At 45.1% G+C, this 19,449-nt stretch overlaps 1 protein-coding gene across 12 annotated transcripts in view; it reads left to right on the forward strand.

Annotated features, from left to right (window-relative positions):
- Window positions 1–19,449, forward strand: part of Pkig (cAMP-dependent protein kinase inhibitor gamma) — an 86,720-nt gene that overhangs the window by 58,399 nt on the left and 8,872 nt on the right. For 9 of the 12 annotated variants that reach the window (XM_046432953.2, XM_046432954.2, XM_058575621.1 and 6 more), the window contains one exon: window positions 456–525. Coding sequence is in view for 2 of the 12 variants with exons in the window: in XM_058575626.1 (XP_058431609.1) it covers window positions 456–492 (37 nt within the window). In the remaining 10 variants the exon portion in view is untranslated. Of the gene's footprint in view, window positions 1–455; window positions 529–16,582; window positions 16,698–19,449 lie in introns of those variants that run through there. The other 3 variants (XM_058575626.1, XM_058575619.1, XM_046432958.2) reach the window with 3 other exon arrangements.

A 19,449-nucleotide genomic window follows, 5' to 3' on the forward strand; every position in this document is an offset into this window, starting at 1 on the left:
CCATTCATTTATTTTTATGTGGTACTGAGGAATGAACCCAAGGCCCTGCACGTGCTAGGCGAGTACTCTCCTGCTAAGCCACAATCCCAGCCCTTACAATATCTTTTCAACAATCAAGCATGAACATCTTTCCATGTCAATACAGTGAAATCTTTCTCCTTTGAAATAGTTGTATGGTTTCTTATTGTACTGCAATTAACTGCAATTTAACTTTCTTTATTAACAACTGTCTAAGTCATTTCACCTGTTGTTTGCTACTACAAATATGTTTTGCTGAATTCCTTTAGAGTCTTCTGACTATATCTATGGTATATCCTGGACATTTGGCTGTCTCAGGGATGTGCATATTTAATATGTAAATCAATAATGCGAACTTGTCCTCCCAGAAAGATTATTTCAGTTTACAGCTCAGAGTGTGTCTGGATCTAATCTCTCCTTTTCTTTTGGTTCTTTAGATTTTTCACACTGATTAACCGAGAGTGGAACATCTGAAGAGATGCAAGCAAGAAAAAGAAATTAAACCAGGTGGGTAGTCACGCTGTTCTTGCCACTCTACCATAGCTTCACAATTTTTGCCTGAATGCCTTTTTTCTTTTTCAAGAAAGAAAACAAATAGGTTTCAAATGAAATTAGAGAAGAATTTTGGTCTCACGAAGAAAAGGCAGGATGGCTCTTTTCAGAAGTTATATAACATCATGCTGCAATTTCACAGGCATGGTTCCATTTACAGGCAGTTTCTTTATAGCATCAGAAAGACTACCTCTGGTGGCCTGATGGGTTTCTTCAGCCATGTACATGAGCAGATGGAGTCATACACAAGAGTTATGAGCAACTTTGGGTGTGACACCAGATTTTTTCTCTACCTAATATTTGTTATAAAGCTATTTTTACAAAGACCAGGACAAATAATAGGAATTTTCATTGTAAGGCTGTGTTAGAGGAATCAAAGCAACAAAACCCAGCCCAAAGAAATGAGCACGACCCAGCAGTATGGTGAGAAGGGATGGGGCAGGTCCTTTCCATGTGGAAACAGTTCCATCTGGAGCAGTTCATCCAGCCTGCCAGGAAGTATGGCCACCTTGGGTCAGTGTTCATAGTTTTATGCTATCTAAATGCTCTGGCATAAGTTAATAATTTTAAATCCAAGGTAACATGATAGCTAGCTTTTCATCTAAAGCACTTCTGTGAATCTGGTAAATCTCTGCCTTGTCATGTTGGGAGTACAGGGTCCAGGGTCCACGGAGGTCTTCTCACCCACCCAGGCATTCATGGATGTAACCATTAAGGATATCAGAACCAAAGGCCACACAGCTAGCCTACACCTGCCTGGGTCTTTTCCATAGCTAGAATCGTCACAATTATGCCAGCAAGCCTGGGGATGAGTTTTTCTCTGAAGAGCTTGTCAGACCCATTGCGCTTTTGTGCCTAAATTAAGGAGTGTGTGTGGAGAGCGGACTTGACGTTTTCTGTCTTCAGCACTGGGTCAGAACAGTGAAGCTCTATCTGGTGTGCAGTTTGGTGTAGATTCCTGCTGTGGCCTAGAGAAGTGCTTCTCATTTGTGCATTTATTCAGCAGTGTTTATAGAGCATCTCCTGGGAACCGGACTCTGCAAACCAGAGCAAAGTGGCAGACACAGTCTTTACCCATGAAGCTAATGGTCAGTAGATGAGTGACAGTTGCCTAGGTGCAGAGGGGACTGAGGCCAAAAGGCATGCTAGAGATGGCCTGGATTGGAGTGGGCCAGAGCAAGGCTGCGGGCCTAGTGGCAGCATGGGAACAGCCTGGGGGCTGGAAAGGGCACACGCTCCCCAGGAACCACATGTGCTTCTTGGGGCTTCACAGTGCAGAACAGAGGCCATGGCTAGAGTTGAGTATTCAGGTGGCTACGAATGAGTCTGGGCTTTATCTTGACAGCTCTAAGTGTGAAAGTCACTGGATATTTTTAGAGGAGAGAGGTGTGAGTGAGTAGGGCTTAGAAAGGAAACTCTCTGGGTAATAGGCTAAGTGGAGTCCCAGCCTCTTCCCTGACTACTCTCCTTACCTCTCTTCTCAGTGCCTCTGTCACTCCTTTTCTTGGACCTTCAAGAAGGCAAAGATCAGGGCCTGAGAGCAGATAGTGTCCTTGCAGATGAGCAAGGGGGTGATGGTAGGTGGGTGGGGAGAGGCATCCAATCTAAAGCAAAGATTACTGGTGGCCTTGGACAGTCATTTCACCGTGTGAGCATCATCTGTTGAAGAGCAGAGGAAGTATTACCTCCTCCTCTTGCCTTTTATAGTAGTTACTTTACATGTCCAACTGGGGCTTCCAGAGGAATCTCTCTGCCTTTCTTGCCATGAAATTATTTGTTGAAACTCTCAAGAAGATACTGGGGTCCTATAGCTGTAACTTTGTCCTGTGACAAGGTGATGAGGAAGCCTTGGCCTTGAATCAGTACACAGCTCTTCCTCCCTACAACCTGCAGTGATCAGACTGCAGGTGGGAGGAAGGAAACATTGACTGAGGATCAGGTATATACTCAGCCACACTCACAGGCAGAAGAGCTTCTAGAACTACTATTTGTTTAAACCATATGCCAAATATTATGATAAATACTTAAATACTTTAAAATCTCCTTTAGGGCTGGGGATGTGGCTCAAGCGGTAGCGCGCTCGCCTGGCATGCGTGCGGCCCGGGTTCGATCCTCAGCACCACATACAAACAAAGATGTTGTGTCCGCCGAAAACTAAAAAAATAAAATAAATATTAAAAAAATTCTCTAAAAAAAAATTTCCTTTAGTTTAGTCTTATGAAGTACATATATATTATTTTATAGATGTATTTTATAGACAAGGAAACTGAGACTCAAAGACATGAGACCACTTGCTCATGGTGACACAGTTAGGAGGACGTGGAAGAGCTGGAGTCTGGATCCTGTGCTCTGACCCCTGTGCATAGAGCTTGCTATTCTGCTGGCCTCCTGCAGACCTTTCAGACATTGTGGAGGCCACAGAGAAATGGGGGACAGCTCCTCTGTTCTCTTCCAAAACTTGAAAATTCTGTGCAGGGCCACTGGCCACTACTGATCTGGAACAGTTATGGAGCCAGCATGTCCATGTAGCGTTTCTGCAGTCAGCCCTTTTCTCCAAGTGCATTAAATAAAGGAGCTACCTTCCCACCTGTGGGCAAACTGCCTGGCAGCAAGGAATGGGCTTGCTCATGTCCCTGGTCATTTTTCTTCTCACCTGAGCAGAGAGAGTAGGCCATGCACACAGGGGAAGCCTGTTGAGAGTCCCTCCCTGAGCCTGCTGCCACCTGTTCTAACCTGGCCTGCACATGAGGGTGCTCCTCATCTCCCCGAGGAGCCAGGGCCATGAGGACGGCTCCTTTGAGAGGAGCTAGTGAAACGAGTGGAGAGAGCGGAGGTGAGAACCTGCTGGACTGAACATTCTTCCCAGGCCCATATCTTGAAAGGACTGAGACTGTTCACAGCAAGCCATTAAAGAATCTTCCCAGTAGAATCAATGTGATCAGAATGTCTGTGTTACCCATGGCAGTGTACAGATTTAACGTAATCCCTATCAAAATTCCAGTGGCATTTTTCGCAGAAGTAGAAAACAAAATTCATATGGAACCATAATAGACACTGAATAACAAAATAGTCTTGAGCAAGACGAGCAAAGTTGGAGGCATTCTGATTTTAAATTAGGGTGATAAGGAAACTAGTAATCAAAATAATGTGGTATCAGCATAAAAACAAACATACAATCCAATGGAACAGAATAGAAAGTTCAGAAATAAACTCTTGCATGTACAATCAACGAAATATTTGACAAAGGTGTCAAAAATACACAATGGGAGAAAGGAAAGTCCCTTCAATAATTGAGAATACTGGGTATCCACACAAAAAAAAACCCACATTAAATCCTGATCTTACGCCATACACAAAAAATTAACTGAAAATGAATTCGAATTTTAAATTTAAGATCTGGAACCATAAAATTCCTAGGAGAAAACATAGGGGAAATCTCCATGGCCTTGTTTTAACTATGATTTTTTGGACATGACACCAAAAGCACAGGAAAAAAAAAAAATCAAAAAAAGCAAGTGTGACTCCACCAAACTGGAAAGTTTTTATGTAGGAAAGGAAATGATCAAGAAAATGAAGGGCAACTGGACTGAAAAAAAATATTTGCCAACAATATATCCAAATGTGTTTAATATCCAAATATATATAAGGAACTTATATAATTCAATGGCAAAAGTAACTCAGTTAAAAAATGGGAAAGGACTTAAGTAAATGTTTTTCAAAGGAAAACAGCAGGTATATGAAGAGGCACTCGACATCACTAATCATCAGGGAAATGCAAACTAAAAGTACAGTGAGGCGTCACCTCATACCTGCTAGAGACTGTTATCTTTAAAACATCAAAAGCTAGGCTATGGGTGAGTGGTGGTGCATGCCTATAATCCCAGCAGCTCAGGAGGCTGCTGAGGCAGGAGGATTGCAAATTCAAAGCCAGCCTTAGCAATTTAGCAAGGCCCTAATTAACACAGTAAGACCCTATCTCTAAATGAAATACAAAAAAGAGCTGGGGAGGTGGCTCAGTGGTTGAGTGTTCCTGGGTTTAATCCCCATACCCCCCCCACCCCCCGAAAAAAAGTCAAAAGCTAAATATTGAGGAAGAAAGAGGAAAGGGCACACATATACATTGTTAGTGGAAATGTAAATGAATACAGCCATCATGGAAAACAGGATTGAGTTTCCTTGAAAAATTAAAATTTCAACCTGTGATTTACAAATTCTACTTCTAGGTATTTATCTAAAGGAAATAAAAATCACTGTCTTAAAGCCATATCACTGTGGATACAGCCCAGTGGTGGAGCACTTGCCCAGCATTTGTGAGACTCTGGGTTCAATCCCAGCACTACCACAAAGAAAAACAAAACAAAACACTGAAGAGACACCTGCACTCCCATTTCACTGCAGTGTCACTCACAATAATCAGAATGTGGAAACTACAATCTAAGTGTCCATCAACAGATGAATGGTCATAGAAAATGTTGTTTTAAAAAAGAAGGAAACCTTGCCATTTGTACCAACATGGATGGACATGGAGGGCATTATCCTAATGAAATAAGCTAGAAAGAGAAATACTGCATGATTTCATTTCTATGTAGAATCCAAAGAAGACACTCATAGAAACAGAGGTAGAAGGGTAGTTCCAGGGGCTGGGTAAGGGTGAGATGGATGATAGTGGTCAAAATGTCAAACTTGGGGCCAGGGTTGTGGTTCAGTGGTAGAGTGCTTGCCTAGCATGCCTGAGGCACTCGGTTTTATCGTGGCATCACATAAAAATAAACATATAAAATAAAGGTATTGTGTCCATCTACAACTAAAAATTTATTTTTAAAAAATGTTTAAACTTGCAGTTATAAGATGAGTGAATTCTGGATACCTAATATACAGTGTGGTAACCATAGTTAATAATAATATATTGTGGGGATGGGGTTGTGGCTCAGTGGTAGAGTGCTCGCCTATCATACATGAGGCACTGGGTTCCATCCTCAGCACCACATAAATGTAAAATAAAGATGTTGTGTCCATCTAAAACTTAAGAATAAATATTTAAAATATAATAATATATTGTGTACTTGATATTTGCTGAAAGTATAGATCTTAAGTATTCTCACATTAAAAAAAGGTAGATGTGAGATGATAGATATGGTAATTTAACTTGATTGTGGTAATCATTTCACAGTGTATACACATATCAAAACATCGTGCTTTGAATATATAGAATTTTTACTTGTAAATTATAACTTAATAAAGCTGAAAAAAATTTAAAAATCTGCCTGATTCACTGGAAGCCATTAATCAAACCCTGAACTGTTGTGTCAGCCCAAAGGATACGGTTATTCTTTTAGCATGTAAATAAGTGCTAAGTGCTCTTATGCCAAACCCAGGGCTGGACTTTTACATGCAGTGTCTAAATAAGTAAAGTAGAAAAGGAAGGCTCTTGGAAATGACATCATTTGGCCAAACAAAGCTGGAAAGGGGCACAACCAAGTTTTCATTCTAGTCTTTTTTTTTTTTTTTTAGCTTCACAACTTTTATTTTTTCAACAACACCCAAGGTACTTCTCAAGGTACTACCACCTTTTATTGGGCATCTTTTCTGAGCCAGGTGTTGTTGTTGTTGTTATTATTATTATTTTAACTGTAGATGAACACAGTATTTTATTTACTTTTGTGTGGTGTTGAGGATTGAACCCAGTGCCTCACACATGGGAGGCAAGCACTCTGCCACTGAGCTACAACCCCAGCCCAGCGTTATGTATTTATTATTTCAAATTCTGTTACAACCTTGCATAGAATTATTCTTCCCATTCCACAGATGAAGAACTTGAGGTTCTTCATCTGTGGAATCTTGCTTTAACTAAGTAATGAAGCCTGGATTTCCACTCTCTCATGAGACAAGAATGGGCTTTCAATTCTTCCTCTCTACTTCCTCTGTTCCTTACTTCTCCAGGTTCTTAGTAGGAAATGTCTCAAAAAAAAAAAAAAAAGGCAGTATTTTCTTCAATCTCACAAAAGCCCCTTGAGTCGGGGATTACTGGTGACTGTTTTACAAATGAAGAAACCAAGCCCCAGACAGTTTCAATGGTTTGCTCAGCATCACCTAGTCAGTAACCGATGGAGCCCCCCGTGCAGGCACCCTCTGATTCACAGTTCGCTGTGCTCCCACACCCTCTCAGCACCACCTCCTTGCAGTGGGGGTAGAATCTCCAGCCTTATTTCTCTCTCTAGTAGTCCCAGGATGTGGAAGGCATTTTCAGCTCTTGAATTTCCCTCTTCTGGTCTACCCTGCCTCCGGCCCCTCTGCTAAAATTCCTCTCCTCTGTTGGCAGAGCAAGGTCTCACTGGCAGGAAGCTGCCTTGAGGTTGGAACTCTCCTGCTGCTTATCAGTAAAGCCTTTGGGCCTTGCCCTATGGTAGCTTCCCAAGCCACCAGGCTCACATGCTGTTCTGACTCAGGGCCCCTGGGAATCCCCTGGATGCAGATGTTCACGGTGACTAGGATGCAGCCATCAGCTCTAGGACTGTTTTTCTGGCCAAGGCCAGTGTAGGAGGGCAAACCTGTTCCAGCTTTTGTGGGAGAGTGCGCCGGTCATGTGTGGCCTAGAACTGGGGTTTTAAGCAGAGGTTTATGGGTAAGCATTAAGGATTCAAGGGCTCCCTGTAATTATGGGCACAGCTTTGTATATACATATATATATTTTCTAGGCGAAGTGTCCCTAACTTTTCTCAGATTCTCCAATATGCCTGTAACCTCTGACTTTTCAGAATCAGAGAGAACCCAAGTGTCGTAGGCTACTATGTCCTCTTGCACACTAGCCTCCCAGATGCTGGGCTCTTGGGAGACCACACAAGGCCTATGGATCTTTCTGTTTAGTGGTGAACTGAGATAAATTACCTAATATTATTGAAGCTTACAGTAGTCCCATGGGATGTCCCATGGGATGTCCCAGAGTCCAGCCATGAAATTGTACCATGCAGCCCGTTTCATCTACCTGAACATATGAGCTTTCTGGTTTTCTCCAGAGGGGCTGCCTCCTTCGCCAACCCCTAAACCCCACTGGCCCCAGTCCTAGGCAGCGAGAGTGGTGCTGAGAGCTGCAAGCCAGCATGGCTTGCTCTGCCAGGCCCCACTCAGCGCCCTGTGCATGCTGTCTCTTTTAATCCTCATGTGCCCCTGTATGCCCGAGGCTGTTATTTTACACATGGGGAAACTGAGGCATGGAGAGCTTGAGTGACTCTCCAGAGATCACACAGCCACTGAGTCATTCAGTGGTGTCTGGCTGAAGCACAGGAGCTTAACTTCCAAGCTTTGGGATGAAAGTCAAGGGCAATTTTAAGAAAAACTAAAGCAGAAAAAGTATGGAGTTGGCTGGTATAGGGCATACAGCCCTGTATTGTGACACCAAGAACATTGCCTGGTGTCACAGTTGGCACAAAAATTCATGTGGTGAAATCACTGAGTGGGTAATACATTAACACACCCAGTGCAGGACATGAGAAGAACGTTTCTCCATTGCCCCTCAGGGAAGCATTTCTTACAGCTTTATTGAGGTAGAACTCATGTTGCAGTTCAGTGGCTTCACTGTGTTCAGACGGTGCGGTCATTGCCACAGTTGACTTCAGCATGTTCTCCTCACCCACAAAGAAACCCGCCTCCTTCGCCAGCCCCTAAACCCCACCAGCCCCAGTCCTAGGCAGCCACCAGTCCACTGTCTGTCTCTAGATGAGGCTTTGATACCCACAGGAGTGATGGGTGGGAATCTTGGTGCTCAAGTGCCTCGTTCCCCAGGGCATAATTAGACAAATGGAATTTGACTCTAATGTATTTTATAAATGGATTTATTAGCCAAGAAACTATAAGCGTGTCTCTGATATGCCTTAATTTGGGGTTGACACAGGCAGGAGGCAGGTTTTTTTCAGAGTAATTTCTACTTGTTAACGTCTCCCGTCAAGCTGGCTCTGCTCAGCGAGCAGCTGTAAGGTGATGCCAGTTTTGTCGGGCCACCTTTTTGCACTGGCATCAGAACCAGTGGTGGTTCAGCACAGGCTCTTCTTTCTGTCATCTGAATCCCTGGCTCGGGTTCTTGCCCTGTGTTGATGTGAAGGGCACCCGCCCAACACTCTTTGAAATTCAGGCAACAGCACAGGGAGGATCCTGTGAGGCACCTGGGGGACATGAAACTGCACCCTCTCTTGAGCCCTTTCACGTTGGCAGACCCACTGTATGTTCACCTGGCTCATTGATTTTTTTTGTTCTTTTAGAAAACACTTCATGGGCACTACACACTGAGCAGCGTGCGAGGTGCTCGAGAGGCGCTCTGAAAGCTCATCTTCCAAGTAGTTAAGGTCAGAATAGCCAAGATGAGAAAAGCCACAGCGGGAGAGATTTGGTAACAAGACAATCCTCTGACAAAGATGCGACAGAGGCAGTGTCATCCACTTCAGGGCAAAGCTATTGCCAGAACACACCACCCTAAAGAATGGATAGTGAATTAGGATTGAGGAAATGCAAGTTCAAATCTTGATTCAAGCATTAACCAATTAGAGGATTGTGGGTGGTCCACACCATCTTCTGAGCCCTGGACTCTCCACTTTGAGGATTAAATAATGCAGTGCCTCTAAAAAGTACCTTCAAGGTCATGGCTGAAAACAGTACCTACTTAGTAAAGTGGAAAGAATGACTGACAGAATGAAGGAAAGGTTTGTAATTTTCAGTGGTAGAGCATAACTCTAGCAGGCCAGCCTACTAGACCTTCACTTTTTTTCCCAGTCAGGACCTTCCTGCCACTTCAGCCACTTTGAGCTCACCTTTTTCAAGGGCTTCCACTTCCTCTGATTGTACCGAGAGAGTATTGCCTTGGGGGCCTTGGGCCTAGTAGCCAGCCACTCCTTCACTTTGAATCCAGGTTCCAGTTCATTCTACCTAGGTATAAAGTGGGTCTAATTCTACAAGGCCACTGTGAAACTTAAATAAGGTGATACATGAAAAGCATTTGTCACTATATATATCAATTTATCACCATGTATATATCAATCGTATAAATGAAGCCATTTCTACTTAATTTATTTTTCTAAAATTTTAAATAATTTATAGTAATTATTTTATTACTGTCATTGCTATTTGTATGGTCAGGAGCCAGAACTCAGTTTTTTTTTTTTTCTTTTCGGGGCGTGTGTGTGTTTTGTTTTCTTGTAGTGCTGAGGATCAAACCCAGGGCCTCATTCATGTTAGGCAAATAAATGCTCTACCACTGAGCTACACCCCTGGCCCTCAGATGGTTATTTTATTCATTGAGAGAGTGCCATAGTTGTTAAATTCTTATTTTCTTGGCCAGTTTGTTATTCATTAATTCATTCATAGACTTATTTCTGTTGAACTAGGAGAACCGTTGCCTGGCAGTTCCATGAAGACTCAGTATCAGGAGGGTGGTGGCTGAACCAAGGACTCAGGAATCTTATGTAAACTGTGTTAACGTGGGCCAAAGGTGCAGTGACGTCTCTGGTCTGCTTGAGTAGTAACAGTTCTTGACTTGCAAACATTGCTATTCCAAAATCCAAGGGAGGTGATTATTTAATTATTTACTGATATGGTGTTTTTAGGATTCTGAACCTTACTTCTGCCTGGAAGTAGAAAGAAAAGGAGAATTTGGGTTCTTCTTCAACTTAACAGAAAGATCCCAACCCTTTCTGGCATTGCCCTTGAGCACACAATGTTTGTGCCTATGAGACCCCCTCAGTGACTCTGAGGTGTCACGCACTTTACACTAGAGAGCAGCCTCTGAGAATTGGCAATGGAAGGGAAGCATTGAAGGATTCCGTTGGAAATGTCAGTGAGGGTAAATCAAAATGAGAGCAAAATCCGGAGTGTGCCCTTGTTCTCCAGGTCCCCGAAAGATCCCCAGTCATGGTCAGTCCTCTCACTCTCTCTCCTGCTCACTGCTCCCCAGTCCTGTGGCCTCCTTGTTCATCTTATGAATGCCAGGCATGCCCTGCATGGCTCCCCACTCACTTCCTTCAGGTCCCTGCACCAGTGTCACCATGATCTATTAGAGAGACTCTCTGTCCTCAGTGGAAAATCTCACTCTCCTGCCTTATCCTCTGTTTTAGTCATCTTTTCATCACTCACCAAAAGACTTGACAAGAACAGTGTAGAAGTGGAAAAGTTTTTTGGCTCACTGTTTCAGAAGTCTCGGTCCATAGATGGCTGATAACTCCGGGCCTGAGGTGATGCAGAACATCGTGGCAGAAGGACATGGTGAAGGAAAGCAGCTCAGGACATGGCAATCAGGAAGCAGTGAGAGAGCTCCACTCACCAGTGACAAAATAAAACCCTAAAGACATGCCTCCAGTGATCTAGCTCCTCTGGCCACACCCTACCGGCCTATAGTTACCACCTAATTAATCCATGTTAGTGGATCAGTCCATTGATTAAGTTACAACTTTCATAATCTAATAATTTCACCTCTGAAAATTCTTGCTTTGTCTCATACATGAGCTTTTTGGGGAAACCACATATCCAAATCATAATATTCCACCCCTGCTCCCCAAAAGCTCATGCCTATCTCACAATTCAAAATACAAATCTCATTCATTTCCAGGAGTCCCCACAATCTTTAACACTTCCAGTATTACCCAGAAATCCAAGTGCAGAGTCTCCAGGGACTCAAGGCAAACTCTAAGCAAGAGTCCCTGTAAAAATCAAAAGCAAGTTACATATATCGGCACAGAGTAAACATTTCCATTCCACCAGTGTGGCCCCACCCAATGTCCTTGCTGTTTGTAGCCCATGTGACCTCTCTCTTTGCTTGTTTCCTGCTCAATTTCTTGCAGTTTTCCTCAATTAACATGCGATGGTACTGGCATCTCTTAATCTCAGGGGTCTCCATTGCAGCTTCAGCTTCCTTTCACATGTATTACCCTCTCAGGTGCTGCCCACAGGGACTCCTACACTGCTCTACTTTGCCTGGCCTTCCAGGCCTTCCTTTGAAATCTCAGCGGAAGCCTCCATGATCACCTAAATCCAGCATTCTGCATTCCTGCAGGACCAGCATCATGTGGTTGGCACCAAGGTCTGCCACCATCTCAAGCAGTAGCCAAGCCTCCTTGAACCATGGCTGCAGCAGCCCCTGAATGCCTGGGCAGCTGGGCATGGTGAGACAACTTCCCAGGCCCCCTTGTGCAGGCAGGGTGCCCCGCTGTCTCTTCTCAAGTTACTTTTACATTCTTGAGCCTAAGATGGGTATGGTCTTGCCGATTCCTGAGATGCCCTTTTGCTTTCCTTTTTTCTTTAGTGACTGAGATCTCTTTAACAACCACAGCTTTTTAGCCACAGTTTATACTGTTTTTGGAACCCAGGGATACTTTACCACTGAGCTAAATACCTAGCCCTTTTTATTTTTTATTTTTATCTTGAGATAAGGTCTCACTAATTTGCTTAGGGCCTCGCCAAGTTGCTGAGGCTTTTCTTGAACTTGCATTCCTCCTGCCTCAGCCCCCCAAGTTGGTGGGATTATAAATGTGTGCCACCGCTCCTGGCTTTACATGCACTTTTTTGGCCAAACTGCAAGTTTTCAGATCTTTCTGCCCTGCTTTCTACTCTTGATTTTCACAGTAAACTTAGCTAAAAGCTCTACCACTGTGTGAATTCTGTGCTGCCTTGAAATTTTTTTCTGCCAGAACAATTTCTCTATCACCTTTAAATTCAACCTCACATGAAGTCTCAGGACACAGATAAAATGTGGACAGTTTTTTTTTTTTTTTTGCTAGAATGTAATATGAAAAGCCGCCAGTCCAATTTCCAGTAGAGTCCTCCTTCTCTTCTGAAACCTCATGAGCTCAGTCTTTACCGTCCACAGTTCTCTCAGCCTTCTGGTCTTCTGAGCTTCCACCAGAATCTCCCCTTAAACTCCACTTACAACATTCTACAGTTTTTCCAGCTTACATCTCTAAACTTTTCAAAATTCCTCCCCCAAATTACAAAAAGCTCCAAAAGCTTCTGAACCACATGGTCAATTTAGTAATAGCAACAATCTCACTTCTCAGTACCAGTTTCCGTTTTAGTCAGCTTTTTGTCGCTGTGATCAAAAGACCTGACAAGAATAGCATAGAGGAGGAAACATTTAGTTTGGTTTACAGTTTCAGAGGTCTCAGTCCATAGACAGCCAACTCCATAGCTCTGGGCACGAGGTGCTGCAGAACATCATGGCATAAGGGCATGGTGGAGAAAAGCAGCTCAGGACATAGCAATAAGGAAGCAGAGAGAGAACTTTGCTCAACAGATAACAAAAAATAAACCCCAATGGCATGCCCCCAGTGACCCTACTTCACCAGCTTGCCATTACCACCAATTAATCCATATCAGTGTATTAATACATTGATTAGGTTAAAGCTCTCACAACCAATCATTTCACCTCTAAACTTTCTTGCATTGTCTCATACATGAACTTTTGGGGGGCACCTCATACCTAAACCATAACACCCCCCATAATACTCTTGCTGCCTAATATTTTGTTTGTTGGTTGGTATGAGTCACTCTGCCAGCATATGAACTTCATGAAGGTGGAGTATGTTTTGTTCACTGCCAAACAATTAATATAAAGGAAGAGAATTTTAATTCCTTAAAATTATGTGAATGCCTGCACCCTGAAGCCCCCATGTATGTTGTGTAGATGGATTCAATACCTTTATTTTATTTATTTCTTTAATGTGGTGCTGAGGATCGAACCCAGTGCCTCACACGTGCTAGGTAAGCACTCTACCACTGAGCTACAACCCCAGCCCTGATTTTTGAAGTTTTTGAAGATTTATATACAGTATACTGAAGTGGTCTTTCTCATCAGCTCTGTGGGCTGTTACTCTCCCTTTAGTAATAGGCTGACAAGAGCAGTGATTCTGAGCTAGTGTTACACACACACACCCATCCCCACCTGTCATTGGGAGAATAACTGGAAGGAGTTACGTGTCCCATCACCACCACCTGTGAAGAGTTAAGGATTTTTGAGCTGATCTCCCTTGCTAGGCCGTGAACTTCTCTCAAGGACCTGGCTTTGTATCCATGGTGTCCTAAGCCTGGTACTGATTGAGTGATCAGTAAAATTTTGTTGAATGAATTAATATTATAGAAATAGTATCTGCTTTTCATTATCCACGGTATATTTAGGGGATGCTCTTTTATAGAATTCTAGAAAAATTAGAGAGGAAGCCCTGAGACAGAAGTAAATAGAGGTTGCTCTAGTTATCCACTGCTGCATAACACATTACCCCCATGGTATAAAACAATAGCAGTAATTCATTCTCTCTCTCGGTCTCTGTGGATGAGGGGTTTGGCACAGATTGACTGGGTAATTCTGGCTTCAATCTCTCATGCAGTTGCAGTTAGATAGCAGCCAGGGTTGGAGCAGTGAGGGGCTTGCGCAGCCAGGCTGGCCAGTCTCTCTCCATACCAGCTCAGGCCTTCTCCACGTGGTCACCTCGGGCTAGTTTGGGCTTCCTCACAGCATGGCAGCCTCAGATTTCCAACATGCAACTGAACCTTCAAAGGCAGGTGTCCCACCGAAGAACCAGGTGGAAACTTCATTTTAGAAGACACAGCATCTCTCACATTGCATTTTATTTGTTAGAAATTACTCAGAGTCTGCAGGTACAGTTCAGGGGTAGAGTATTTTCCTAGCATGTTCAAAGCCCTGGGTCCAGCCCTAGTACCCAAGGGAAAAAAAGAAGAAAAAGCTAGTTACCAAGTCCGGCTCGTTCAGTGAGATTCAAGTTAGTCTCCACTCTTTATTTATTTATTTATTTTTTAGTTATAGATGGACACAGTGTCTTTATTTTTACTTTATGTGGCTCGAACCCAGTGCCTCACTCATGCTAGGCAAGTGCTCTACCTCTGAGCCACAGCCCAGCCCTCCATTCTTTTTTTGTTGTTGTTGTTAATTTTTGTAGTTGTAGATGGACAGAATGCCTTTGTTTTCTTTATTTATTTTTATGTGGTGCTGAGAATTGAACCCAGTGTCTTTCACGTGCTAGGCAAGCACTCTGCCACTGAACTACAGCCCCAGCCCAGTCTCCATTCTTTTGACAGAGAAGAATTTATAGACATGTTTCAAAGCTATCACAGAAGTGGCAGTTTAACCCTTCATTCACACTTGAACCCCTGAGATTGGAGGGGAAGACCTGTGCCCTGTGGCACTCAGCCTGGCACCCGCTGAGTGGAGCTCAGCGTGCCCCTAGGCTTTTGGCAGGCCTATTTGGAAGTGATCTCCCATTCCCTTCCTGCCCCTCCCTTCACAGTAGATGAAGGCTGCCACTCTCTGGGAACTCTGCTTTGTAGGTGAGTCCCTTAGATAATGTGTAAAATGGCAGCAGGCCTGAGGAGACCCAAGCAGTAGTGCAGTGGAACTGTTCTTCGTTCCCGAGACTCCACAGAAGCACAGGCTGTCATGGATGAAAGTTTGCACCGTGGTTCCAGTCCCCAGCCCTATATAAAACAATAATCTGTCCTGCCACAGGATATAGCTGGGGTGAGAGTTTTCAAATGTGTACCTCAAAATAATTGTTTTTACTATTGCTGTGAAGTTTGATTCCAAAAATTTGTTGGCAGAATTCATAGGCTCAGCCCAGCATCACAAGGTTTTACTCCAGCTGCAAATCCAAAGCAGAATTTTGCATCAGTGGACAAAATGCATCTGTGTTTTTGTTGTTTTTATTATTGTCTTTGTTTTGATTTTTCTTTTTGCCAACTTAGTAGAATGTTTTCTGGGGACTTCCTTGCTTTCTTGCCCTTTCTTCATCTATGTCTTATGAGGCTGTGACTGAGGGGAAAGAAAGGCAGAAGAGGAATGTGCATGTTTAACAATCCCTTACTGGATGCCACACACATGCTAACTCAGTCCCATGCTTTGTCACATAAGAGGACAGGCTCAATCCTGCTTCACACTCTGGGTGTACAACCTCAAGCAAGCTTCTAAGCTCTCTGAGCCTCGGCTGCCTCTTCTGTAAAACAGCAATGATACTTTTTGTTTTGTTGTGTTAGTGTAAAATTACAAGAGATAATGGCTGTAAGATGCTTGGCACAGCCTGGCATGGAGTAGCCCTCCCTAAAGGTGGGCTCTGATTAATCCCCACAGCCACATTTAAGGCAGCTGTTGGCCCCCACCCCCACCCCTTCACAGAATTGTCATCAGTGCCGGGGGTTTCCCAGCAGCCGTGGGCTATGGGATAGAGGTTGGGACTCTAAAGCCCTTCCTGTGTCCACCTTATTTGCCTCCAGGTGTCTGAGCCTGGGCCTCCTTGGCCTGCAATAGTGGTAGGCAGAGGAACTCTGGAGACCTCAGGCCCTGCCAGTCCTAGAGCAGAAACATTTGAAAAATCCAAAGCCAGATTTCCACCTATGTACTCTGTGTCCACCAGACTCTGTAGAGAGCAGGGTGTAGAGAATGCTGGAGGCACGGGGGTTACTCTAGTGAAGGCCCTGAGGTCAGGAATTGAATTAGATATAGCCGGGTATGGTGCTGCACATTATAATCAGAGCAACTCAGGAGTCTGTTTGAGGCCAGCTCAGCAAATAAGTGAGGCCCCAAGCAACTTAGTGAGACCTTTTTCCTTTTTTAAATATTTTTTATTGTAGATGGATATGACATCTTTATCTTTGTTTATTTTTATGCGGTGCTGAGGTTCGAACCCAGGCCTCCTGTGTGCGAGGCAAGCGCTCTACCACTGAGCCACAACCCCAGCCCCAAGACCATTTTTCAAAATGAAGAATGAAAAAGGCTGGGAATGTGGCTCAGTGGTTAAGTGTTCCTGGTTTCAGTCTATTGATTACCTACCTACCTAAATAAATAATAATGTTTGAGGAATTAAAGAGAGACCCATATGGCCAGATCAAAATGGGCCTAGAGAGGAAATGAGAGGAAAGAGTGCAAAGGGAGGTAGGGCCAAATCACTGTGGGACTTCCGGGGCTGGCTTAAGAGGTTTGGAGTTTGCTCAGTATGGAATAGAAAAGCATCAGAGGTTGAATGAAGCACAGGTATCACGTGGTCCAGTTTCTATTTGAGAACATCGTTCTGGCACTGTGTAGGAATCCGTCGGGGGCTGAGGGGGAGAGAAGCAGGACTGCAGTGAGGGGCTCTGCAGGGGTCCAGGTGAGAAGTCCTGGGAGCCAGGTGGTGCCCGTGGAGGGGAAAGCTGGGCAGATCTAAGCTCTGTTTTCCAAGTAGGAATGACAGGACCTGGTGACAAACTGAATTGTATGTGGGTGGTGAAGGAGGAGGAGGATCAAGAACAGATCCAGGTTTCCAGCTCCAGCAGCCTGGGCGGCTGGCGGTGCCTTCACTGAGCTGGGGAGGCTGGAGGGGCGAAGGCTGGGGCTTGACAGGTGAAGCTTGCAGTGCTGATGACGTAGCCAAGTGCCACACAGAGGGGCTATTAGTCACAAATGCAGAGTCTTAAGAGAGTCTGGAGTTCTCGGGGGTCACAATGTACACTATTTAAGGGATAGGCTAAGAACTACTCCAGGGACCACATGGAGAATAAGACTGTGGTCCTGGGGGAGGGGCTCTGACAGAAAGGTCCCCAGAGGAGGAGGCCACTGTGTAGTGGCCAGAGAGGTTGGAGGGAAGCCAGAGGGTGTGGTGTCTGGTGGCCCTCTAGGTCTGAGAAGAAGTCAGTCAGAAGAGGACAGACAGTTGACTGGGGGACTGGCAACATGGAAGTCACTGAGAGCTTTGACTGACTCCAGCTCCCAGCCTCCCCTTCTCACCACGCCACCTCCCAAAGCAGCTGTCACCACCACCTGCCCTGGCCTGCCTGTCTGCGGGGCTTTGTGCCTTCTAGGTGTGCAGGCCAGGGCCCAGCTGGCTACCTCACCCATGGCCACTCTTTGAATGGGCAGCAGGCCCTGCGCTGGTGGAGCTGTGCTGATGTGTCCCTAGGGCACTAGAGAGAGCTTTGGTGCCAGCCGCCAGCAGGCTGAACGTGGCAACAGCCAGCAGCCCTGCCCTGCCCTGGCTCCTCAGAACATGTGGCGCTTGGGCCCTGCCTCTTCTGCCCGTCTTAGTGCCTCTTTGGTTCTGGCCTCCCATCCCAGAGAGAAGCCGCTGCTCTTTTTGAATGTGGGGAAGGCTGGTTCAGTAGACCCTGGTGTTGCCCTCAGGTGTCCACAGCCCATTCTTCTCTCAGAGAAGCCTCACGGAGCGTTGGCCCATCCCAGGGAGGCCTCCTTCACAGCACCGAGTCGCCCTCCTGTGCTGTGTCCTCTGCAAAAGTCTGCTTGCTTTTTGCATGATTTTTGAAAATATTTAACTTAAAAAAAAACAAAACAGGAAATGACCTTTGAAGTATATTTGGAAAACAATTTGGAAGTGTCATGGAATCTGCCTGAGCAGTGGGGGCTACTAGCTCCGACTTGGAACACACCATGTAGCTCTTGGCAGAGTCCGGGGTCTCTTCAGTTTACAAAGCTGGGGAGAATAGTAAGACCCAAGGGAACAGTGGCTTCCTGTGGGGAAACCTGACATGCCTGAGTGAGCACCTGCAGGACCCTAAGAGCCGGGGTACAGTGCATGGGTACCTTCCCTTCCATCCTGGACATCCAAGGTCAGTCAGATGCCCCACCAGCATTCAGACCCCACAAAGGCACCGCCCCCTAGGGATGAGGAAGAGGAGGCTTCTTTCCTTAGCAGCCCAGGAGGCTCAGGCTGAAGTGAGAGATGTCAGCCTCACTGACTCTGGGCTCTGCCTGGATTGGCTCCTGGCTCACTCTACCTTTTCTGTCATTTTAGCTCAAAGTCACCTCCTCAAGGAGGCCTTCCCTGACCATGCCACCTCTAACCAAACCATCCACACAGCAGAACACTCTCCTGTCCTTCTATCGCACATGTCATAATCTGCCACAATTGAGGAATTTACTTGTTCTTTACCTTCTTCTAGCCGCAGGCTATAAATGTCTTGTTTGGGCTCCGGTGTGTCCTACACCTGGCACAGGCATGAAGAGGATGTTAGTGGTCAGTGAATGAATGAGTTGGCAAGGCTGGGAGAGGGACTTAAAGCTCACATTTCAATTTTCCTTATTTAGATGTGGGGAAGGAAGCTGGGCAAGGGGAAGGGTCTCAGTGAGGCACTGAAGAAGGACCCATAGGTTCTGGTCTCAATGGCACCTTTAAGCACAGAGGAAAAGCATCAGAAGGTCAGTTTCCCCAGTCTCTCCCCCCTCAAGTGGACGAGACTAATGTTCTATTAATCACGCACGTGCTTCTTCCGCTCCCCCACCTGACCAGGCTCTGGAGCATCATTGTCTCCTTAATCTCGTGAGCCACAGGTTGTTGCTTTGTTCCCAGGTTGCTGAGGTGAGGGGAGCTGTCCAGAGTCGCCCGACTGGTAAGCAGGCGAGAACAGCCCAGACTACAGGAACCAGCTTCTGTTTGTCACCCTCATGTCACAAACAAACCCATACAAAATGTCATGGATAAGGGTACCCATGAAACAGAGCAGTGAAGGGAAAGCTGTGCTTTGCACCTGTCTGTTCATCATCCAGGTGTTGCCCTGTGATCCTGTGGAGAGGAAGGCCCTGAGGACCCCTCCTTGTGAGTGAGTTAGATGCCCCTATAAAAGGCTTGGGGGGGCTGCCTCTTTTGTCACTTCTACCTGCCTCCTACATGTGAGGCACACTGTTCCTCCCCTCCGGAGGACACAACAATCAAGGCAGCATCTTGGAAGCAGACAGCAACCATCACCTCAAAACCCTGAAATTGAGGATGCTCGCACCTCAATCTTGGATTTCCCAGCCTTCAGAACTGAGAGAAAGAAATTCCTGTTCCTTATAAATTGTCCAGCCTCAGATATTTTGTTTTAGTGCACAAAATGAACCAAGAGGAATTTTTCTTAAAAGTCCATCAG

Source organism: Marmota monax, unplaced genomic scaffold, assembly GCF_021218885.2.
Source record: "Marmota monax isolate L192 unplaced genomic scaffold, Marmota_monax_Labrador192_F-V1.1 WCK01_AAM20220418_F8-fsc00014, whole genome shotgun sequence".
Taxonomy (NCBI): domain Eukaryota; kingdom Metazoa; phylum Chordata; class Mammalia; order Rodentia; family Sciuridae; genus Marmota; species Marmota monax.